Genomic DNA, 19,297 nt, shown 5'->3' with positions numbered 1-19,297 from the left:
CCCTGGCGCTCAACCTGAAAATTCCTACCTGACTTCTTGTCTGTAAGCCTAAGACTGCTGTCTTGTTCTTGCGGGATAGTCTTTATCGCCGTGAGTGGTCAATCTCGGGAGCCTAGCTTATTGATTAGGTGTGATACCCTTGCTTCCGAAAGTCAGTATTAAAGTCAACAGCAGCTAGACACACCCAGACGAGAAGCCAATCACAATATCTGAATCAAGGGATTCTGTCTGGGCCGGGTTTTGAAGGCCAGCTGTCAAAGTCCTAGATGCCTTAGCCTGGATGACCTTTGCATATCTAGTGGAGAAAATAGTCTTTCAAGCCAAGTTACTGCAGCTCCTTATTGCTCTGCACCTATCCCTGGAGGATGATGACAAGCCAAACTCTAGCCCAACAAGGAGCCTCTGCCGCGATTCATAAATGGCGGCATCTCTCCGAGTTTGGCTACCAACAGTCTTGTGAGGATGCATCCCGCCTGTTAGAGATCGTACGATTGTATCGAGCATCGGAACCGCCGAGAGGACACTGGCCTCCGAAACTTCTCCGGGCCAATGGCTATCACACACGGCTTTCACACCGTCCACACTCGAAACACCTGACAACGTCGCCCACACCATTCACACCATTTCATAAGCCATGGACTGACATGTTCATCTCAGGGCTGGCAGAGGAGCCAGAGAAGAACACGCTGGCTCCACCCAGAAGCTGGCTCGATCTGGATGGGCCTCCCCGTTCAGAACAATCACTAATTCGCAAAGCTCTAGATAGACACCCTATGGTGATAGAGACCGCGTTCCATTCTATTTTTCAGACTGAACTAGTTCGTAGCCTGCATTCTTGAGCTCCTTGGCCACCCTTTCCTGGACATTGTCTTCTATATAAGAGTTGAAAAAGCCGGAAAGTGGTCTATCTGCTACCAGCATGAACTTTAAAAGGTTGACTTTCTGGTTATGAGTTGTAGACAGGGAGGCTGCAGACTCGTATACCTTGGCATAATTGTGGCCGAGATGGTTGACAATGCCTTGAAGAATAATCATATGCTCCTCCTCAAGACGCATTAACTTGCAGAGCAGAGTCAAGAACGTAGCAAGATGTTTAGTGGAGGCTTCACTGTCCCCTAGGGCTCTGCCAAGTGGCAAGCAGGTTTGTGTACCAAGCTCGGTAGTCGGAGCCTTCAGGCCTTCCGGGCCCTCTGACTTCGTCGCCATAATGAGCTTCGAAACGACCGACCATCGTGCCTGTCTCTGAAGCCAACCTCTAGGGAGTATGTCTGCCAATCGACATAGGACAACGCAGAAATGCACTAAGAGAGATCAGCATGGGGCCATGGGTAAATAGCACTGATTGCGACTCACTTGGGGGGTTGGGATAGTAGCTTCTTCCCATTTAAATCCAGCGGTAGCTGATGGAGCCTCTGTCTGTGAAAATTCGTCCAGAGCTTTGTATGGGATTATCTCTCGTCTAAGCCAGGATTGCTCTCTTGGTGATCTCGTGACATGGAACAAAATGGTGAAGGATGCAGAAATGTAGGACGATAAAAGGAAAGGTAGATCGTTAAATATGTGTGCTGTGCTTCATGCCCCCCTTTACTTCGTTAGCCTTCGAAGAGACCGAGAAAGGGTGATTGGTTAGCAGGAAATCAAATCCCGCGACTCGTGGGCAGGTGGATGTGTAGGGTGTGCAGGGTGTATAGAGTGCAGGTCGTGCTCAGGACCGAACGCATTAGCTGATGAGTGTCTGTTCCGACTCTGGTCTTCTACTTCGGTCGGGCCTCTGCAATTCATTTTGTAGAGATCTTACCGGGATGCTGAAACTCTCAGACAATCCACGACACTCCTTGAGATCTAAGTGATCGCACACAGTACCCCATAGGTCCATCTCATCAGTCAGATCACTATCCAGGTCGATAGCCACCATAGCGAAATCCCATAATGCCTTCAGCCCCTATAGAGTTAGACGGCTCTACAGCCAAGACCTAAGCTCTACTTCAGACATCCTACAGCCCCCTCCCCAGCGACCTCCTGACTTTTAGCAGAACTTTCTCCTTCCATACAAAGATCAGGTTCTAAGTCTGTGTCCCAGAATAGATTGACCTTAGAATAAACTGACAGTACAGGCTCTTCTTACATTCAACCTGAAGCACGACAAAATCGACACCAACAGAGCCAATAAAGCTCTCTAAATAGCATCCAAGCCGGATCGAGAGTCCGAGACCATTAATAAAAGCATGTTCAAAGCATGGCTCCAAATGGCTCTGTCAAACAACATGCCAAACATGATAACGCCGTCTAAGCTCGTCAAGTGTACTGAGAATCCCACTCTAAGCTTGGCATTTCAAAATGACCCTTTAGTCTGGCTGGATTCTCTTGCAGCTACCACACATTTCATCGCTGAGATGCATCCAAGAAAGCGGGTTATTGGCTTGTAAGGGTTCCTACTAGGAGTTGTCAATAGCAAGACATAAGGAGCTCGCGTCGACCAAATCACTCCTGAAGATGTCTCCATCGTGGCAGCTAGTGTTAGCCCACATGAAACTGTCACTGAGTTGATCAACCATGTCTCTAAAACATCTCAGTGCGCGCAACGCCAGACCAAGCGCAAGGGGGAAGGCAAGTTCTCAACTTGCAGTGCTCTGCTTCTTGCTCTGACTTATTAGAATATCAATCTCACGCGCTCGAGCTTCCTCTAAAGGCGGTGACATGGCAACTGGAACAGCAACATAAAAACGCCCCACGCCAAATGTCAATGATGCTGACCAGGCTGTGTCCACTAAAGTTCAACCTACGCCAAACGCCAACAACTCTGACCAGGGCGCTTCGTCCGATACATTCAATTCTATTTACGAAGATGTCGGTTTTCAAGTTTCAAGATACACTGGATTCATGTTTCCATCTCAGAGCCTCCTTGGTCTTGTCTTACCACCAAATTTCACACGGGGCAATTGCTGCTAAACACAACCTGACTTGGATCATGTCATGTCTTGAGGACGTCAATCAATGAATGGTAGTGCTGAGTGTTGGGGAGGGATTGGAATGTTTGGTAGTCACGTGTCACCGATAGGCAGGTAGTAAATAAGCACATCCATTGATGCCTGATGCACATCAACTTTGACTTGTTATCCCCCTTCTATAACTTCATCGCCTTACGGGATCGTGTCATTATGGCTCTGCAACTCTACATTCCGAATTGTATATCTAAGCCAGCTCATCATCTACATTTCCCCCCTCTCAAAAAGCCTTTAAGAATTCAAATTGAGGGACCTACAGTAGCGATCGAAAGGATATTACCGGATACATCCTGGCCTACAAGCACTCAAGTCAATGTTTTCCCACAGCCAGCAGGCCTTCAACTTGCCAACTTGGCCTTTCACGTCATCTATGGGAAACAACCAGAGGTCGATGACCTGGTGATACGGGATGAATACCTAGGATGGATTCAGCAACAACCATTATGGTGTGTAACTGTAGCTAGTATGAGATGATTTGTACTGACTAAGTCTAGCGGTATTGACTACTATGGTGTGACGTTTGATCACCATATCCCTAGCGGAGACCTAGATCCTGAAGTACTACAGATCAATATCATCGAGATTGAAAACGATACAGGATGGTATGCGAAAGAGTGGCTGCCTTTCGAAGTCGACCCTAGCGCCTTCATCAAGCAGAAAGTCTTAGCTGTACCAAGATGATGTCAGAGGAGGAAAGGCACTCAAGATCGCACCAGAGTGAATGATCTCGTATTGAGGAGGGATAGAGCGGAATTCTGTCAGAGTGAGGTCTCGCTACCGATGCTTTAATTAATTATGTAGTCACTGTCTCGCCAATGAACATACAATTTCGCTACCAGTGTTCAGATCGGGCTACACATGGCTGAGATTTTCTTCGCCACTTTACTGGTCAGTGATAAGTTCGTCGAACGCCATTGCAAGGAATCAGGGGCGGATGCGGTAGCGCTGTCACCATGTGCACTTCTCGTCTCTCAACTTCATCGAGCTCCTTTTCAACAGGAAGTAGACCCTGAATCGAGTGCAATCTTGCTACCCACCCAGACGAAGGCCTCCGTCGCGAGCGTCTTGAACGTCTGGCTGATGTAGAACCACTCGTTGGCCGGCTGGTCGAGCAGCGAGTAGATTATTGGTCAGTCCGCCCGGCAGGGTCTGTATGACGATGGCGCAGTAGGCCCTGGCGTTGGGCTGCAGGCTCACGTACTGCGTCTTGCCGACCCCTTCGCCGTTGCGGTCGTCGAAGTACACTTTCAGGCTGTGGGTGCCCGTGTGCGGGTTGTCGGTCGCGACCGACACCTACAGAGGCGTCGAGTCGCTGCTCTGGCTCCCCAGGACAAAGGGCGCCAGCTCACCGGACTCGAAGCCGGCGTTGGCAAAGACGTTTGTCGGCGCCGGAGCGGCCGGGGCCGGGGTGCCTGCGGACGTATTGCGAATCCAAATCATCAAACGAGAATCTTGCACTGTTGGGCGGCTTCATTGATCTGGACCTGCCAGAAGCTACTTCACCTGGCTGTTTCGATAACACTTCTGCCAAGCGCCTCCTCACCGCTCATGGCCCAGGGGTTTTCCCTGTCCGGGGCTTTATCCATCTTCATCTGCAGGTGGGCTTCTCAGAAGCAATGTATGGTGCATGGCGCACGAACCTTTCTACAATCAATGCTCTTTACGTGAGCACTGTAATTCAGGCGAATAAAGTGCGGTGAGTACATCCCTATCCTTTGTGTGAGGTGCTGGACTGAGAAGGGTCAGGACTCTCCTCTTGAAGAAGATTCCTACATTACCGTCTGAGTATTACAATCTGCTCATTCTCCTAGGAGTGTGCATTGCTGAACGGCAGGACGATTTTGTCCTCAAAAACTTTCTCCTCGGCCCTAAAGGTAGAGAGTTGTTGACTAGGACGGAGAGGTCCATTGACAGAGCAGCATTACAGGTACTCCGGATCTTGTGGCTCTCCAACTTGGAATGGCCACAGGCAGGGACGCATGGGCGATAACATACTAGTGGCTCCCTACCTGGGGCCTTCTAGGTTTTAGCCAAGGAGAGCACACTCTCATAGCCGCACTGTTCTTCCCTAGGCACAGTGTGCTCGACGCCCTTTAATTAGGAGGTGCCCTCCAGCTATAGAAGTACATGTCCCAACAAACCATCCACTCTCCTGGCCCGTCTACATCCAGCAGAGAGCATCTAACAATCCAAGGCCTTACGTCTGAAGACTCGCCGTGCTCGACGTGACAGGACCAACCAGCATGAGGAATGGAGTTGATCTATGCGAAGCCGTGACACCGCACCAGATACCTCGTAAGGCCGCGATGACTCTAGCAGTACCGCTTGAGGACACTATTTAGGATTCTTTTTCTTCGTATCATCGGTCCTCAGTAGGCTGGCGAAGCAGTGATATCATGAGCTTTGTCAAACTCGCACGTGTTGCTGCCTTGCGTATCGCGTTCTGCCAAGCTATCAGCGGAATGGGAAATCACTCAATCCCACGTCAGAGACTCTCCCTATGATAATTACCAACACAGAGAGGGATGAGGAGTCTTTTGAGATTTATAAACTGTGCCGAGAACTCAGCATTAGAGCAACGGGTCTAGGTCACACACTATCATACTCAGGCCCATGGGGGGGGACTTTTATTATCGTGATGTACAATGTAAGGGAATTATCTTCCAGCCAACCCTTGCAACACACCGTCTCGGCAATCAAAGTCGGCATAGGGATACGGCATAGGGACATGGCATAGGAATACGGAATAGGACTACGGCACGGGACTAGGGACAGTTCGTAAGGAGAGTGAATCGTATTTCAGATTATTAGCCAGCAAGAACAGCTGCTACTGCCATGTTTCATCCACCAATAACAAGAGCATAAAATCCCCAAAACAATCCGGAGACGATCGGGCGCCCTCAGCGGCCAAAAGAACGTAAGAATAGGATACTTGTCCGTCAGCGGGCAAAAGAAAGTAAGAATAGGATACTTGTTCCGTCACCGGACTGCATATTTGCTTCCTCCCACCTGCCCTCAAGTTAGATAAAAAGGAGAGTCTTGGGCGATAGGAGCTTTGCGACGAGGCTCCTTGAGCAGGAGCGACCTCACTCGGCGCCCACCCGAAGGCGCGCTCGTGGGAAGGGACGCAGAGCCAGGGGCGGTGCGGAGGACGGCGGCGCGGAGGACGGCGGCGCGGAGGACGGCGGCGCGGAGGCCGGCGGCGGGGCGGGCTTCAGCGCTTGGGAGCCGGCGGGACGCTTGGGGTAAGGCTGGCGGCGGCGCCGACGAGTCAGCGGCGGCGGCTGTATAGCCTGCGTCTTTTCCTGCGGCTTTTTCTCATGCTTTTTATAGCCCGGCGGCTCGAGGCCAAACTCCTCGCCGAAGCGTCCGAGGCCCTGTCTCACCTGATCAGTATATTGTACACACACTTGCACTTGGTGAGTCGTCCGAGGCAGAGTTTGATCTCTCTCAGATGGGCTACGCTCCGCGGGTGATACGTACCATGCATGTGCTGCACGGCTGCCTGTTTACCCAGGACCAGTTGGGGCACTCGTACAGGTACATATAGATGCACCGGTACTTGAAGAAACCGGGGCCGGGACCGCTACTCATGGCGAATAGATGGTGGACGGGTTGGCTCTTGCGTAGGTTCAATCGACACGACAAGGTTCGGTGCTCCGTTCGGGACACGCCGGCAACAGGCTGCAAGTGATGAAGATGATGATAGTCAAGGTGTAATACGAGAAAGTGGAAGACAGGGCAGTGGCAGAGAGGTGTGGAATAAGTTGTGGCCAGGTTGACTCGGTCAGGCCACCGTCCCAGGGGCCATATAAATACGCCCCCAGACATGTTGGCTGGAGCAGGCGAGGACAGGACAGGCTCTTGGACTGCTCAGCTCCCACCGCCACCACCACGGGCATGTGGTTGGTCTCTCGATCGGCCAGTCGGCAGTCATCATATCAGTCCCGCGTGGTCTGCAGTTCGAGCCCGTCGCACCCTTGTCTTGTCGACCCGCATGCTCGCTGGCTGCACGGAGTCGCAGCAGTGGCCCGGCTTGCTTGTCAGACCCCCTCATCCGGGGCGTGGCCCATCCAACGGGAGTCGGATTCATCCGCGTGGGAGGACAGCGTCGACACGGCACATAGCGCCGTTTCCCCCACGACGAATCAGGCGCCGCCGATATCCGTCTGGTTGGTGTGCCAGGTATGCTGCTGGTGGTGGTGGTGGTGGTGGTTGTTGGTCTCTTGTTGATACACCCTCTGCGCCCTCCCAGACCGCATCCCGTCTCTTTCGAAGGACACGGCTCCCTGATCCGGCCTGCAGCATGGGAGGTCACACACCTGGATGAAGGAGGAAATTGTCCGCGAGGGGGCGCAGGGCCGCCAATCACCGCGGGCGGCGTTGGGCCCCTTGCTGGATGGCGTAGCAAACAATGTGAAGCGTCGAGATGGTCCAACCCCCCTGCCACCGCGATGAGGTTGGCCCCAAATGGGCTTGCTGCATGCTCGGTCAGCTTTCCACTCGACCACACACACAGCGGAACGCAATGCATCCCCCCTCCTCTCCCCCCCCTGCACTGTGCCAGCGCTCGATGACTCTCTCTGTGCCATCGAATGGCCGCAATCATCCCCCTCGTGCAGATCTCCTGGAGGGGGGAATATGCAATTTGCTTATCGCCAGGCAAGCACAACATGCTTTTTTTTTTTTGCACAATCGCCAGAGTGACGTCCTGGTCAGTTATCAATATTGGGCGGTGTGGACGGCTAAGCCCATTTCCGAAGACATGCACGAAGCCACGCAGCAAACATACAGGTAGGTGCATGAGAGACAAAACGGCCGCCTGTGATAGAGCCTTGCATGTACGCACATTTTTGAGGTGATACGATTACTTCATTGCGTAATAGCAGGGAGGCAGGTCAAGCTGTTGGACCTGTGGAGCCGAGCAGGGGTCCCAAGTCTGAATAGTTCGACGGGAGTTCCTCTTCCTCAAAGGGATTCCAGGATACGGGCACACGGGGTGATCCCACTCCCTTCAATCGGTAGGCTCGATCGACGATGAACGGTCAAGTACCTCTACAAGCTCTGGCAAATCTGGGTACCAGCGGGTCACCTCATCTCGTCCCCGCATGAGAGCTGTCGAGAGAGCCCGCTGCTGGAGATCGCCGTCTACAAGGGTAGGAAAACAGGCAAATATTGGTTTCGACCGCGCATCAGGCTGGCTCGGCAGACCGCAGTGCACCAACGGGTCGTAGCTAGCCAGTGCCAGACAAGCAATAAAAAAAAAGAAGCAATTCTGCGTTGAGCGCTGCAGCTCTCATTGATCGACCTCTCCGTAAGCAGACACTAGCAGCCTGTCGGATTGTCCCGACCAGCAAGCCCACACGGTGGAGATAGATGCATGATTCCAATAGAGTGAGCACGATGCCCAGCCCGCAGGCAGACACCGACAATCTGCGCACATGCGTCGGCGCCCGAGACAGGCAGGTCACTGAGCTGCGCTGTGTCGTGGAAAAAATGGAAAAAAAATGGCGATGGCTGAGGTCCAGCCTGGTCGGACGGGTGCTTCCCGCGATATGCGGTCTCAGTCTAGAGCGCTTGGAGCTGGAATTGTTGAGCAAATATCCGGGAGCTGCATCTCGTCAGTTCTCAACAAGTTACACGGCAGCATTGCAGGCATCCCAGACATTGCAGGCATGGCCGCTGCGCTGTTGTCCAGGGTGGACGGCCAGAGACTTGTCTGTTGGTGGGAGGGAGGGAGGACCAGGCTGGGACGAGAGGGACGAGGAGCAGGGAGCAGCAGAGAACACGGGCCAGGATGCACAGCAAGAGCAGTCCGCCATCCCTCGCCCAGACGGAATCCAGCGCCTCCGCCAAAACGGACAGCAGAGCACACACGGCACGCGAGCGTAGAAAAAAATAACTTTGTAATTGGACATTGCCATTTGGTCTTTTTATTTCCCTATGGGCATTTTGCCCCATCCATGCCGTACCATGCGAGAAATCTTTCCGATCCGTGCTGTAGAACACCATGCAAAGAGAAACCAAGCAACCGCATCCGCATCCACCAAAAACCCCACCAAGCCCAGAATAACCCTCTAGATGGTGGTCTCGTAAGCGACGGGGGCGACGGTCAGGGGCTTGTTGTCCTTGATCGAGACGGTCCTGGCCTCCCGGGGAGCGGCGGGCAGCCTCTTCAGCTGCAGGTGCTTGCCCTCGGCCTGCGCCTTCTTCTTCAGCTCGGCGTTCTCCTTGACCCTTCGCAGGAAGGCCTCGCGGGATCGGGAGGGCGAGACGTGCTCTATCCGGAGGTTGACGCGCTTCTCGATGTACCGGTGCTTGACCTTCTTGTAGATGATGACGCCGACGGCGGACTTGGTGACGTTGTAGATGACGCCGGTCTTGCCGTGGTAGACCTTGTGAGGCATACTGCAGATGCACAGTTAGCACCCCGTTCCAGATTGCTGCTTCTCGTCCCCTGTTCCTCTCTTCTCCAATGTTTCCACAGAGTCTCGTGCGTGTGTTTGCGCCTTCCACCGAATCGGATCGAGTCGCCAGGATGGAGTTGGTGATGCTTACCCCTTCTGAACAGCACCGTTCGCCTTGATGTCGACGATGTCGCCAACCCTGCCATACTGTTAGCCTTCCTCTGCTCCCTTTTCCATCGGCCATGTCGCCGTCGAGTCGTGCCGGGCAAAACCTACTTGTACTGTCGGAGGTAGGTAGACAGCTTGATCATACCCTTCTCACGGAAGTTCCGAGAGAAGGCATAGCGAGTGCCTGCGCGAAGACCGGCCGGGTGACCCATTGTGACGGTGTTGCTTGGGTATCGTGGACGGGTTGGTGATGATTGCTGGTCGGTTCAATCGTGAAGTTCGTAAAGGTCGAAATTCTAAGCGAATTTTTTGTGTGGTCCACTGTTTGGGCGACGAGAGAGAGCGTTTCCGTAACGGGACTAGCGCCACACCGCATTCGCCAAAATGAAAAAGTAGGGTAAAAACCCACAACCCAAAAATTCATTAGCTCGGCAAAACCCTGGGCCGGCCAACTCGAAATTCATCACCCGCCCACGAATTTTCGCGACTTGAGACTTCTTGTCACGAACACACACACCCAACTCGTCATCAACCAGGTCAAGACACGATGGTGAGTACTGCTCTGCACGATGGTCTATCGCAGCATCAATGGCAACCAAACTAATCAGGCTCTGTTCAGGCTCCTCTTTCCTACTCGAAGACGGCCAAGGTGCCGCGCAGACCCTTCGAGGCCGCTCGCCTGTTCGTATACACCCTCACCGGCCACTGAGCAGTAGCTTGACTCTGCTTACGTCGATGAGACCTTTGGACTGACATTTGGGATATCTCAGGGACTCCGAGCTGAAGCTCGTTGGTGAATACGGTCTGAGGAACAAGCGTGAGGTCTGGCGTGTCCAGCTCACCCTGTCCAAGATTCGTCGTGCTGCCCGGTATGTTTTTTTCCCTAACAAACCTTTGCACCAACCGGTCAATGGGGGGGTGGACTAATCCAGACGCTTGAATGCTAACGGCTCTGCAGTCAGCTTCTTACCCTCGACGAGAAGGACCCCAAGCGTCTCTTCGAAGGCAATGCCCTCATTCGCCGTCTCGTCCGCGTCGGTGTCCTTGACGAGTCCCGCATGAAGCTCGATTACGTCCTGGCCCTCAAGGTCGAGGATTTCTTGGAGCGCCGCCTGCAGACCTGCGTCTACAAGCTCGGTCTCGCCAAGTCCATCCACCACGCCCGTGTCCTGATCCGCCAGCGCCACATCCGCGTCGGCAAGCAGATCGTCAACGTCCCTTCGTTCATCGTCCGTCTCGACTCCCAGAAGCACATTGACTTCGCCCTGACCTCGCCCTTCGGTGGCGGTCGCCCCGGCCGTGTCCGCAGGAAGAAGGCCAAGGCCGCCGAGTCCAAGGAGGACGGCGAGGAGGAGGAGGATGAGGAGTAAATGTTGCATCAGCATCATCAGCATCATCATCACATTGGAGGCTAGGATTGCAGCTAAGACTATGCCGTGGCTGAGGCTTGCTGTGGTCAAGAAAAATTGGAGTCTACATCGCTTATGACGGCGTTTGGCCTTGGGGGATGGACTGCATCAACGGTTTGAGCGATAGGCTCGCAATGAAAATTTACAAGTTGACCAAAAGTAATCAATCATGGCCTTGTTGGTGATCTGCATCTGCACACTGTCTCACTCAACACGTTCACTGTTCTCCATGTGCTCGGCAGAGGTTGTAGCGTTGCAACACAGGAATATCAATCTACGTCTCCTGCGTAACCTAGCGAGAGGCAGGCATATATTTAGCCATCCTGAGCAACTGTGTGTGGTATCGTCGTGCTTTGGAAATCTGACCTCAGTTAACTGTAGATCTAATGTACAAGCTCATCTTGCCCCATAAACTTCGCCATGGGATCGTCCGCCGCTGCCCGTTTCCTGCGATACTCATCCATCTCCTTCTCTGAAACACCACCCATCATCTCTTCTACTGTCCGCTTCTTGGCAGTTGTCTCTGATGACTTTTCTTCTCCCGGCGTTTTCTCAGGCTCGGCCTCGGCCACATCCGCTGCCTCCTCCTCCTCTTCTCCAGCCAGACCCACGCCGGTCCTTTGCCTTTCGGCAGCCTCCCATGCTTGCTTGCCTTCCTCGCCAGTACAGTAGCTGTTCTTGATGAACGAGTGGCAGCATGCGTACCCCCACTTGAAATTCGACCACCAGCTGCCAAAGACAGAGGTGTGGTTGTTGGGATAGACATCTTCCGGGTATTTCGACCTGGCGATGGTCGTGGGGGCGCCCTTGATCAGGCCTGCTTCGTCGTACTCGACGTATCGTTCCGATTCCGTCACAGCCATCTCCTTGAGCGCAGCAGGCATCTCCTTTGTGCTACCACCGTACTTCTCGAGCAGCATCCTCTCCTGCTCTGCGCGCTTCTTCCCGGCCTCTTCCCTCTCCTTCTTGCGGGAGAACTCTCCCGCCGTCGGGTTGGCCTGCAGATGCTGACTCGTGTCGCCGGTCTGCTCCTGCGACTCCCATGCGTACTTTTGTGCCTTTTCGAACTCTGCTGCCTCGCCCGACGCCCGGAGGAAGCCTTCTTCTGCGAACAGCTCGGCCGCCTTGTCGGCCGTCGCGCCGGCGTTGATCATGGACCGCGTCTTGGGGTCGTACGCGGCCGACTCGAGGTCCAGGTTCAGCAGGTACTTGGCCGTGTCCTCGCGTATCCGCAGCTGCCGCGTCGAGGTGGGCTGGTGCTTGCTCATGTCCGACTCCTCGGCGTAGTGGTCGCCGTCCTCGAGCTCGCGGCCCTCCTCGGCGGCCCTCTGCGCGAGGGCCCGCCGCCGCAGCTCCTCCATCTGGTTGTAGTCCTCGACGACGGCGCGGTACTCGCCGGCGTCGAAGCCGTTCCAGCGGTCGCGCTTGGCGTCCCACCCGAGCTGCAGGTCCTGCACCACCTCGTCGGCCTGGATGTCCCTGCCCGTCCAGCGCGCGCCTTTCGCGCGCGGCCGGCTGAGGCAGTCCTTGGCCTTGTGCGTCATGGCGCCGCAGTTCTCGCACGCGCCCTTGCGGTACTTTGTCGCCGCGGGGCCGGCCTTCCTGCCGCGCTCGTACCAGCCCGTCTGCGCGAGCGAGTCCGTCTTTTGCTTCTGCAGCCGCTGGTGCTCGAGGTAGTCGGTCGACGACGAGGCGCCCTCCTCGCCGGCGTAGAAGGGCCGCTTGCTGATGAAGGACGGGATGTAGACGTTCTCCTCCTTGGAGGCGGCGCCGGCTGCGGCGGCGCCTCCGGCTGCGGCGCGGCCGCCCATCGGCCTCTTGGGGGGTGGCGGCGGCGGCGGAGGCATGGCGAGGGTTGGAGGAGATGTCGTGATGCGATGCGATGCGATACGATAGATGGGGAGATTGTGGAAGGAGGGCCTTTGGGAGAAGAAACGAGGGAGGCGGATCTGCTGCGAGTAGAATATCAGGCCAGGAAAGCTATGCGATGGATGGCCTACAAAGATGAAAAAGCTGTTTCCTGGGAAGTTGTATCGAGGCAAAAGCTGCTGGCTTAGGTACCTTAGTAGGGCTGATATTAGGTGCGATTTGCAGCACTGAGTGGCGCTGGGGGGGACAAGTTTCTTATCGCTAATCGCTAATCGCACGTGGTTTGGCGACATTCCCGGGTCCGATGCTTGTTTAAGCCGGCGCATCACTACGCGTTGATGCCTGCGCGCACATTGATCCAGACATGTAGGAGTGGCAGTGAATGGGCCCAATCTTCAGAGCTGTGATTTCTATCTCCTTGCTTTCATTCTGACCTGGATCTTGCTGTTGGTGCCCATTCTTAACATGAAATCACCTTTGCGCAACCTGCTTCCGCCTTAGCTGGCGCGACGTCATGGATGCTTTCCGCGTCCGCCTCAACTGCATCGACCACTACCAGGCGGTCCCGACCAGGTTCGATCCCAGACTGCGCAAGGGTGTCCACCCGTCCCAGCTCTCCAGAGAACCTCGAGTTCCGGTCATCCGTGTCTTCGGATCCACCGAGACCGGCCAGAAGGTGTGCGCCCATATCCACGGCGCATTCCCGTATCTCTTTGTCGAATACAGCGGAAGCCTAGACCCAGAAGCCGGTATGTTTTGGTTTCTTCACAAGCGCTGAAATACCGGTATCTCATCTCTAACACTGTATGAAGTGGGCGCGTATAGCTACCGTCTTCATCTGTCGATTGATCATGCTCTTGCTGTTAGCTATCGGCGGGATACCAATGGCCGGGATGCGCCCAAGTATGTGGCCAGAATCACGCTGGTCAAGGGCGTCCCGTTCTACGGGTTCCACGTTGGCTATCGGTTCTTCCTCAAGATCTACATGCTCAACCCCATCGTCATGACTCGGCTGGCCGACCTCCTCCAGCAGGGTATGATCATGAGCCGCAAGTTTCAGCCGTATGAGGCCCATCTGCAATATCTGCTCCAGTTCATGACCGACTACAACTTGTACGGCTGCGATTACATCAACACGAGCAAGGTCTCGTTCCGAGCGCCTGTGCCACGACACGAGGACGATGAAGACTTTCCTCACCTGTGGCATAGCCAGAGCATCAAGCGAGGCCAAATCACCGACGATCTCAGCCTGCCGCGGGCCAGCCACTGCTCGATAGAGGTGGACATATGCGTGCAAGACATCACCAACAGGAAATCTATCAAGGAACGGCGTTTACATCATGACTTCATCGAGCGGATCTCGCCGCTTCCGTCTGATGTCAAGCTCGTCCACAGCATGGCTGGTCTCTGGAGGGACGAGACGAGGCGTCGCAAGAGGCAGATGCGCAATGCGGACCCTGGAAGCAGCCCCTTCCCACCCGAGGTCCTCGTGTCCATGTCTGCCGACCCTCGTGACTCTCAACCGCCTGGCTGGATCCACGAGGATGAGTACCGAGCAGAGATTGCAAATCTCATAGAGCAAGAACGACGCAAAGACGGCGGTGAGGGACTGACCTTTGAGAAGTATGTGGCGCCGGTGCCATCCGAATTTCACGTCAATACTGCCCTGGAGGCAGTTGAGGACCTGTTTCCCCAGAATCTTGCCGCAGCATTAGGAGAAATCGAAGCCCCTCCCGATGCTGCCGGCCTCAATCCCGCAAGCAGTATCATAGTTGACGACAAGGCCATCCTGGCGAGCATCGATGACGACGATGACGGCTTTTTCCCCGATGACTCGGAAACAGAGGTCATGCAGGAGTTGGGAGAGCAGCTTGAGAAACAAGTTGAGCTGATCGACCAAACCCAGGACATCAAAGCCGAGACGCAAACCATGGCAGCCCAACATACCGAGCAGCGTCGCACTGTCAACGGGCTGTCTAGGTTCTTGGAAGCACCTCTTGTCGAAGGCGCGTCTTCGGCGCCAAGAACATCCGTCAGGAAGTCGAAGGACAAACCCCCTCCAGAAAAGACATATCCTTCGCCGCATATTGCTGCGGGATGCGTGGGTGTATGCCAGAGTGGAATGGTCACAGGAAGATTGCCCCAGGTTCCAATTACCAAGGAGTTGATCATGGCCGCGAAGACCGAGGGTCTCGCGAGCAGAATTCCCTCTGAGGCACCTTTACCACGTCTAGAACCGACGAACTTGAAACGTTCAGCTTCGCATCTTGATGAGACGGGCACGAAGCGGCAGAGGGTCAGGCAGCTTGCCCAGGAAAGCGAACCTAGTGCTTCGGCCCCAGGGGAAGAAGTTCGTGGAGGCCGATCGCTTCCTTTGAACGGCACACGCAGCACCGAAAATGCACCCTCCCAGCCGTTGGAGCCATCGGAGACCGGCATGCCGAGAAGCTCCATGCGAAAACCAGCCTCGTCAGCTTTGAGGTTTCCCATTGTCAAAGACCCGCAGGATCCTAGCACGACGCTGCGCTTGAGTCAGTTGAGCAGCTCTCAAAGGAGTGAGGATGAGGCGCTTAAGAAGCATGTCTCGTTTGATCCGCCCTCCATGCCGACACAGGAGGAATCATCATCCTCAGGAACAGGAGAGAAGACTCCTCTGGCGCCGTCTGCATCATCAGCTTCTCAGAGGCCGCATCTCGAGTCATCCCTTTCGACAGTCGCGGACACGGATACGATCAAGCATGTGCACCTCTTGATCGGCCCCCCGCCCTCGTGGGATGAAGTTTGCAACACTTTACAGGCAGAAGGCGTGCCCGACTCAATCTACCAAGACGCGTTTTACAGCCTGGAGAAGGACGTGCCACCCCGGATGAGGGAGTATGCTGGTCGGCAATTCCGGCTTGGGGGCAACACCCTGCCATTCTTGCCCGAGTTCGATGCCAGTGGCCAGTCTTTGGCGGCTGCTGGTGTTAAATCTGAGGCACCCCCAAACAGAGCAAGAATGGAGCAGGAATACAAGGCGCGGCGTCAACAATGCACACTTCGGAGCTGGGAGATAGCCGATCCTCCACCCTCTTTTGAGGAAGTTGACCAGTGGTGGCGAGACGAAGAGGCGAGGACAGAGGCCAGGAAGACCCCTGGGTCCCAGGTCCCAGTTGCTACACAAGGCCCACGACCTTGGCTGTCTCAGATCGAAGGCCCGACTCCCAAGAACAAGCATGGATTCAAGTATTCGCCTATACGGAAGTCTACTAGCGTCCAACACGAGACGCAGTACATGAGCACGATGAGCCTCGAGCTTCACGTCAACACTCGAGGCAAGCTTGTGCCGAATCCGGAAGAGGACGAAGTGCAGTGCATATTCTGGTGTGTCAAATCTGACGAGCATTCGCGGGATAGCTCACAATCGCCGGATCAATGCCTTTCAGGCTTGATCGTCCTGTCCGAGAATGGGCTTATGGCGCAACGAATGCGGCGTGAGACTTCTGTGGAGGTGCTGGAAGAGGCCTCCGAGCTCGACGTCATGGTTCGAATGGTCGAGATCGTGCGGACACATGACCCAGACATCCTCACTGGGTATGAAGTCCACGGAAGCTCGTGGGGATATCTCATTGAGAGGGCAAGATTCAAATACGACTACAATCTTTGCGATGAGTTCTCGCGAATGAAAGTCCAGTCGCATGGCCGTTTCGGCAAGGAGGCAGATCGGTGGGGATTCAACACCACCTCTACGATCCGGGTTACAGGGCGGCACATGATCAACATCTGGCGAGCAATGAGAGGCGAGCTCAACTTGTTGCAGTACACGATGGAGAATGTCGTGTGGCATCTGCTGCACCGCAGAATTCCTCACTACCCCTGGCAATCCCTGACCAGTTGGTACACGAATGGCAGACCTCGAGACCTCAGCAAGGTTCTGCGGTACTACCAGACCAGGAGCCGTCTGGATATCGAAATCCTGGAGGGGAATGAGTTGATTGCGCGGACAAGCGAGCAAGCTCGATTGCTCGGCGTCGATTTCTTCTCTGTCTTCTCCCGGGGCTCGCAATTCAAAGTCGAATCGATCATGTTCAGGATCGCCAAGCCCGAGAACTTCTTGCTGGTGTCTCCGAGCAGGAAGCAAGTAGGCGGCCAGAATGCACTCGAGTGCCTGCCGCTCGTCATGGAGCCCCAGAGCGCTTTCTACAACAGCCCTCTCCTGGTCCTGGACTTCCAGAGCCTGTATCCCAGCGTCATGATTGCGTACAACTTGTGCTATTCGACATTCCTCGGCCGCATCACCAATTGGCGCGGCATGAACAAGATGGGATTCACAGAGTACAAGCGCCGGCAGGGACTCCTTGAATTGCTGAAAGACTATATCAACATCGCCCCGAACGGGATGATGTATGTCAAGGCAGAGGTCCGCAAGTCTCTTCTGGCCAAGATGCTTACCGAGATCTTGGAGACCAGAGTCATGGTCAAGAGCGGCATGAAACAGGACAAGGACGACAAGACATTGCAGCAATTGCTGAATAACAGACAGCTCGCGCTCAAGCTCCTCGCCAACGTCACTTACGGCTACACATCGGCATCCTTTTCTGGGCGGATGCCGTGCTCTGAGATTGCGGACAGCATCGTACAGACTGGCCGCGAGACCCTGGAGAGAGCTATTGCGTATATTCACTCGGTCGAACGGTGGGGAGCAGAAGTAGTTTACGGAGACACCGACAGCTTGTTTGTCTACCTGAAAGGCCGAACGCGCGACCAGGCGTTCGACATCGGCCAAGAGATCGCCAAGGCGATCACCGACATGAACCCGCGCCCGGTGAAGCTGAAGTTTGAGAAAGTCTACCATCCCTGCGTCTTGCTCGCCAAGAAACGCTACGTGGGCTACAAGTACGAGAGCAGGGACCAGGTGACGCCCGAGTTCGACGCCAAGGGCATCGAGACGGTCCGGCGCGACGGCACGCCGGCCGAGCAGAAGATCGAGGAGAAGGCCCTCCGGATGCTCTTCGAGACGGCCGACCTCAGCCAGGTCAAGGACTACTTCCAGCGGCAGTGCCGCAAGATCATGCGGGGCGACGTGTCGGTCCAGGACTTTAGCTTCGCCAAGGAGGTCAAGCTCGGCAGCTACAGCGAGCGGGGCCGGCCGCCTCCCGGCGCCATGGTCGCGACGAGGCGCATGCTCGAGGACGCGCGCGCGGAGCCGCAGTACGGCGAGCGCGTGCCCTACGTCGTGGTGACGGGCGCGCCGGGCGCCCGGCTCGCCGACCGCTGCGTGGCGCCCGAGGACCTGCTCGGCAGCGCGCACCTGGCGCTCGACGCCGAGTACTACATCTCCAAGAACCTGATCCCGCCGCTCGAGCGCATCTTCAACCTCGTCGGCGCCAACGTGCGGCAGTGGTACGACGAGATGCCCAAGATCCGGCACGCGCGGCGCGTGGCTCCTCCCGCCGGCGGCGGCGCCCCTACGACGACGGGCGGACCGGGCGGCCAGGCGCGCCGCAGGGCGCCCGTGACGATCGAGTCGTTCCTGCGGGTCGCGAGCTGCGTCGTCTGCGGCGTCGGGATCAAGCCCGGCAACAACAGAAGAAGCCGCAACAGCAACGGGTCCGGGTCGTCGCCCATCTGCTGGCGGTGCCGGCGCGGCGCGCCCGCGAGCCTGGCGGCGCTCGAGGCGAGGCGGGCGCGCGAGCAGCGGCGGTACGCGGACGTGGTCGGGGTGTGCCGGAGCTGCGCGGGCCTGGCGCCGCTCGACGGCGAGGTGGCGTGCGACAGCAAGGACTGCCCCGTGTTCTACACGCGCGTGAAGCAGGCGGCGCGGCTGGCGGCGGAGAGGGCCATCACGGAGCCTGCGATCGAGCAGCTCGTCCGGAGCGGGAGGAGGAGGAGGGAGCTGGAGTGGTGAGTGGAGTGAGTGAGTCAGGGGGGTTGGTGGGATATGTGTGTGTGTGTGTGTGTATGTATGCTGCTGGGCATGAACAAGGGGCAAGGTGTCTCGGCCAGCTTGTCTTCTCTACTGCACATGAATCGAGCATCCTGGTCAAGGTCTCTCGAGCCGGAACAGGCTCACCCTGTCACGATATGGATGCCTTTCTAGTCTTACGTCTTGATTCCTTTTTTTTTTTCTGACTCTCAGTCCCGATCTCAATTCTCGGAATAATAGTAACCTTTTCCCACTCTTCCTCCCGTGCTGAACAAGTGCCAATTGCCCAACTCTTACGATCCATGCATGAGTTCTAGATGCCCTGTGCCTTGCCCTGCTCTACCTACTGCCTGGACGGAACCGGAGGGGGGAAATAGATCTCCAGAAATTCTCAGATGAGTTGGCTGGTTCTTTCCTGGCTGTCACTTTCCCCCCTCATTCGGGTTTAATCCTATGGGAAGGAAGGTTGCTCTGAGGGCAGGTACAAGGAGGCGAGCAAAGTCGGGATCGGACTTGTAGTTTGTGCGTGTTCCG

At 55.6% G+C, this 19,297-nt stretch overlaps 6 protein-coding genes across 6 annotated transcripts; 3 read left to right on the top strand and 3 right to left on the bottom strand.

Annotated features, from left to right (window-relative positions):
* Positions 1-3,158: 3,158 nt before the first annotated feature.
* E0L32_004992 (uncharacterized protein) lies at positions 3,159-3,686 on the top strand (the record flags this gene model as incomplete). The annotated part of the gene is made up of 2 exons (XM_031139465.1): positions 3,159-3,451; positions 3,500-3,686. 2 exons carry the CDS (start codon positions 3,159-3,161, stop codon positions 3,684-3,686), a joined length of 480 nt encoding a protein of 159 aa, XP_030996594.1.
* Positions 3,687-6,091: 2,405 nt separating this feature from the next.
* E0L32_004991 (uncharacterized protein) lies at positions 6,092-6,599 on the bottom strand (the record flags this gene model as incomplete). Its single annotated transcript, XM_031139464.1, has 2 exons — positions 6,092-6,382; positions 6,489-6,599. 2 exons carry the CDS (start codon positions 6,597-6,599, stop codon positions 6,092-6,094), a joined length of 402 nt encoding a protein of 133 aa, XP_030996593.1.
* Positions 6,600-9,082: 2,483 nt separating this feature from the next.
* Positions 9,083-9,792, bottom strand: E0L32_004990 (uncharacterized protein; the record flags this gene model as incomplete). Its single annotated transcript, XM_031139463.1, has 3 exons — positions 9,083-9,413; positions 9,564-9,611; positions 9,689-9,792. 3 exons carry the CDS (start codon positions 9,790-9,792, stop codon positions 9,083-9,085), a joined length of 483 nt encoding a protein of 160 aa, XP_030996592.1.
* A 335-nt stretch (positions 9,793-10,127) lies between these two features.
* On the top strand, positions 10,128-10,950 carry E0L32_004989 (uncharacterized protein; the record flags this gene model as incomplete). Its single annotated transcript, XM_031139462.1, has 4 exons — positions 10,128-10,130; positions 10,200-10,261; positions 10,351-10,449; positions 10,539-10,950. The coding sequence occupies 4 exons, from the start codon at positions 10,128-10,130 to the stop codon at positions 10,948-10,950; spliced, it is 576 nt and encodes a 191-aa protein (XP_030996591.1).
* A 422-nt stretch (positions 10,951-11,372) lies between these two features.
* Positions 11,373-12,836, bottom strand: E0L32_004988 (uncharacterized protein; the record flags this gene model as incomplete). The annotated part of the gene is made up of 1 exon (XM_031139461.1): positions 11,373-12,836. One exon carries the CDS (start codon positions 12,834-12,836, stop codon positions 11,373-11,375), a length of 1,464 nt encoding a protein of 487 aa, XP_030996590.1.
* A 536-nt stretch (positions 12,837-13,372) lies between these two features.
* On the top strand, positions 13,373-18,937 carry E0L32_004987 (uncharacterized protein; the record flags this gene model as incomplete). Its single annotated transcript, XM_031139460.1, has 4 exons — positions 13,373-13,607; positions 13,671-18,376; positions 18,427-18,741; positions 18,824-18,937. The coding sequence occupies 4 exons, from the start codon at positions 13,373-13,375 to the stop codon at positions 18,935-18,937; spliced, it is 5,370 nt and encodes a 1,789-aa protein (XP_030996589.1).
* Positions 18,938-19,297: the final 360 nt, after the last annotated feature.

The sequence above is a fragment of the Thyridium curvatum genome (assembly GCF_004353045.1).
Source record: "Thyridium curvatum strain D216 chromosome Unknown NODE_25_length_444008_cov_73.864110, whole genome shotgun sequence".
NCBI classification, from domain to species: domain Eukaryota; kingdom Fungi; phylum Ascomycota; class Sordariomycetes; order Thyridiales; family Thyridiaceae; genus Thyridium; species Thyridium curvatum.
Note: the sequence above shows the minus strand (reverse complement) of the source record. Positions and strands in the feature narration are given on the sequence as shown.